We start from the raw sequence: 4,045 nt of genomic DNA, 5'->3' as shown, positions 1-4,045 counted from the left end.
CCCTGACACCTCACCCTAATACATATATACCCAGGATATGTGTAGTACATATCATGTGCGATGCTCCAAATTAATTTGGGTTATACTCGGAAAATGTGATTCGTCGAAAACTGCCGCGAGTTAGGACCATTGTTCGGGGTCCTAACTCGGGACCTCGATTTTTCACACGATATATCCCACCCTCATACAAATATTACTTGAAAAAGACTTACCGGACCGTTACTACTGATTCGTCAGCTTGGGTTCGGTGACGCGCAGCAGTGCTCTCGCGTGCATGGAATGCTTGTGCAGCGCAAGGGCCCTGTGGATGTCACGTAACGTGGACCAGATCCGATCGGCTAAAACTGTTCAATCGTCTGTCGCAAAGTTTCAAAGCGACGCAAACGGATGGCATCCCTCCAATTTAGGGCCCCAAATGCTACTTAAGCTTCCCAGGTAATGCAGTACTATAAACGTCGGATTTCCAAGGCCAATCCCCCATCAGTGAGCGATTATTGGCCATGCTCTACTCATAAAGCGGTGTCTCTGAGGCATTGAGCCTCAGGACAGAGAAAGGAGGATAGATTTTGGACAGCAGAGTACAGCTGTGTTTGTTGGTCCGACAATCACTATGGCTGCCAGCCACAGTGATTGTCTGACTGTACCAGCCACTGGCTGGCTAGCTGGTACAGTGAGACATCGCGTCATGAACTACGACCCACGAGCGAGCAGCTTGTAGGAGCAGCCTACGCTAGAATCAGACGTCCCAGTAATGTATGGAAAAGATATGAGCTCGGTCCTGGATTAGAGGATGTGGAACCCAAACTCAAATTAAGCCTCTCACCAAGGGCTTGATGGTTAGATACTGTGGCGATGCGTGTGAACGTTGGATACAATAGCAGGAGATTTGAGCACGGTAATCGGCTTACCAAGCAATACATTCATTATCATTCTAGATTTACGAATAGTATCATCTCATTAGTGTTATTCCATGGCTCGATCCCTAACAGTGAGATCCAACTTAGCCCATACTGGAGTACGACCGCAACTTACGCTTCGGAGCGAATCGCCCAGGACAACTCACTAAATTGACTCGATACAGAAAACGCAAAAATATAGCGCAATATCATGATTACCATCAAAACGCTACATTGTGAAAACCACAGTGCTGACCCCGCCGGTCATCATTCAGCTTTACAGCTTTACTCCTCGGGAACCCCGATGGCGAATCTGCACTTTACTGGCACTTCAGCGTTGGGGCCTCCGGGAATCGCTCCCATCTCACAGCCATGCGTAGCAACCAGTCTAGCACTACCGTACAATCGTAAAATGTAGCTTGTACGCGTATGAACGAAACGCTCGTGCAAATGCAAGAAAACGAGAGAGAAGTGCCGGGAACGGGGTTCGACCCAAGGATCAGCGTTGCGGGATAAGATGTGCATGTGGCGAGCGCTGTAGCCCTACAACGAGCGTTAATTGGCGGCCGTAGGCCGCCAAGACATGTTTTGGATGGGTAATTAGGTTTTCTTCTCGGCGGTTTTACTGAGCCCGCATTATGGTTCTAGTGAGCCCGCCACGCTCGGCGAAGAAGGTCTCGGCGGGAGCAGTTGAAATACCCGACGATGATGCGCATAAAATATACATTTACTTTGCGTCGCAAACTGGCACGGCTGAAGGCTTCGCAAACGAGCTCTCTGAAGAGGCTCAAGAGATGGGTCTTCATACGGAAGTAATCGACTTTGAGGAATTCGATCCGGACACGTTCGTTGAGCATAAGAACGTCATCATAGTAGCTGCCACCTATGGTGAAGGGGATCCGACTGACAACGCCTCTGAGTTTGCCAATTGGCTATCGAAAGACGCCCAGTCGGGCTGTTTGGCAGATATGAAGTAATAATTCAAGTCGTATGGAGAGAATAGATCTACCCTATGTCGCAGAATCTTTCAGTTGGCGAAGGCGTTCGTCATTCTCCATCGTTCAGGTTCACCGTGATGGGTCTCGGTAATAGACAGTACGTTCACTTCAACCATTTTGCGAAGGAAATCGACTCCAAGTTGACAGACCTCGGCGCAACTCGGATTCACGATCTCGGTTTGGGAGATGATGACGCGGACATCGATGATGACTTCGCTAAGTGGAAGGACGAGGGCCTGTGGGATGCCGTCATGGCGATGATGATGGGCGTTCGAGGACGTACTGCCTCTAGCGCTTCTGTTGATGGGAAGAAGGAGCTGCCAGACGTGAGGAACAAGTTGAACCTTGTTGCGCATTTTGAGAAGACTAAGAGTAGCCTGCCTTATGATGCTACAGTGCATGGTGGTGGAATGGATGTTATTTCCAAGTTTTACTTCACCGCTGATGAGGCTACTGTGAAGGACATAAGAGAGCTTCGACAAGAACCCGTGCCTGAGGAGGGGTTGACGACAGTCCATTTGGATGTCGACATATCGTCATTGCCAACGGCTCGGTATAGAACGGCTGATAATTTGGAAATTCTCCCACGGAATCCCGAATGGGAGGTCCAGGCTATTGCTGAACGGTTTGGGTGTGAAGACATGCTCGATATGTATGTCGGCTTCACGAGAACGTTGGCGTGCACTAAGACTATCGTCAAGAAGCCCTTCCCGACGCCTTGTACTCTTCGAGATGCTCTCACACTGTATTGCGATCTGAATGGTCACCCTACGAAGGCGTTTACTAGGGATATGTGCTCTACTGAGGGAGGGGCATTGGATCCAGATGAGCTGATGATGAAGTGGAAGGGCGAACTTGTCACTGTTACGGAGGTCACCTGTGAGACCTTCAGGGCCTCGCCAATAAGCATGGGAGAGTTTCTCCAAATAGTCCCGAGACAGAAGTGCCGGGCTTATACCATCTCTTCGTCAAATCTCGAGCATCCGAAGATGATATCGACCACTGTTGGTCTAATACACCATGCAAGGTCCGACAAGGGTCCCTTTAGAGGAGTCACTACTCAGCATCTCTGTACCTCGGTTAGACCTGGTGACAAGATGTGGGTGCAGGTCCGGGCGTCGAGCTTCCGACTGCCAGCGAATCCGACCGCGCCTATCATCATGATATCAGCGGGGACGGGAATTGCTCCTATGCGAGCGTTTATGAGAGAGTTCACGATCAAGCCCCGACCGGCTGCGAAGAAGATTATGTTGTTCGGCTGTCGCTATCGGGACAAGGATTGGATCTATGCTGATGAGACTAAGAGGTTTGCGGAGGAGTCGGGCTGCAAATTGTTCACAGCGTTTTCCCGGGATCAAGCTGAAAAGATCTACGTTCAGGATTTGATCACGACGACTGCCAAGGCTGATCTTCAAGAGGCTCTGCAAGGTGACGCTTATGTGTTCATATGCGGCAGTCAGTCAATGGGTCGAAGTGTTATAGAAGCACTTGGCAGGATAGGCGCAGATGTGGACAAGATGAGGGCAGAAAAAAGAATAGTGGAGGAGTTGTGGGGCTGAGCATTTTAGTTTTCCTCGTGATAGTGATAGTAGGGGGATCTTACAGTTTGTAGTATTACTCTCTCCCAGTCGCTATCGAGGTAAGGCTCTTAGTCGCCTTGATGCAGCTATTGATACTTAATGCTGTTGTGTTGGCGAGTTTCGATATCTGTGATGTAGCTGGAGTTACTATTACCTGTTGTTTTTGTTTCATTATTGATGTTGTCCACACTGCACAGATTGCCTGGCTTCGCTCCTCGAGGGGCTCTGGTCCGTATGATGAGCAAAAAGCGTAGGTTGCCGTCACCAGCCCCCCAGGGCAATCCCGATACGCACTGGATGACCATGGAAGAGGGCCAGGAAGAGAAGCCTGTGATAACTGTCAATGGAAAAGAGTGAGATTTTGGGTGTTTATAGATCTAAGTGCATTCGCCGTCTAGCATCCTCAGCCACCAGAGTTGGATGAATATATGTTCGCTTTTCTCAGCTGAGCTCAGGAGTTTCCTCACTAATTATAGAGGTTTAGATGCAAATTTGGGTAGACGTGTGCAGAAACCAATGAGAATTTCCTCAATTTCCCTCAGAATTTCCTCAAATGTCACCTACACATGTA

The 4,045-nt window shown here is 49.2% G+C and overlaps 1 protein-coding gene across 1 annotated transcript; it reads left to right on the top strand.

Moving 5' to 3' along the window:
* Positions 1–1,534: 1,534 nt before the first annotated feature.
* Positions 1,535–3,540, top strand: Pmar_PMAR015494 (nitric-oxide synthase, putative; the record flags this gene model as incomplete). Its single annotated transcript, XM_002785624.1, has 2 exons — positions 1,535–1,869; positions 1,962–3,540. 2 exons carry the CDS (start codon positions 1,535–1,537, stop codon positions 3,451–3,453), a joined length of 1,827 nt encoding a protein of 608 aa, XP_002785670.1. The 3' UTR covers positions 3,454–3,540.
* Between the last annotated feature and the right edge of the window lie 505 nt (positions 3,541–4,045).

This window comes from Perkinsus marinus, assembly GCF_000006405.1.
Source record: "Perkinsus marinus ATCC 50983 genomic scaffold scf_1104296932228, whole genome shotgun sequence".
Lineage (NCBI taxonomy): Eukaryota > Perkinsozoa > Perkinsida > Perkinsidae > Perkinsus > Perkinsus marinus.
The sequence above is the reverse complement of the archived record's forward strand: the minus strand, read 5'-3'. Positions and strand labels throughout refer to the sequence as shown.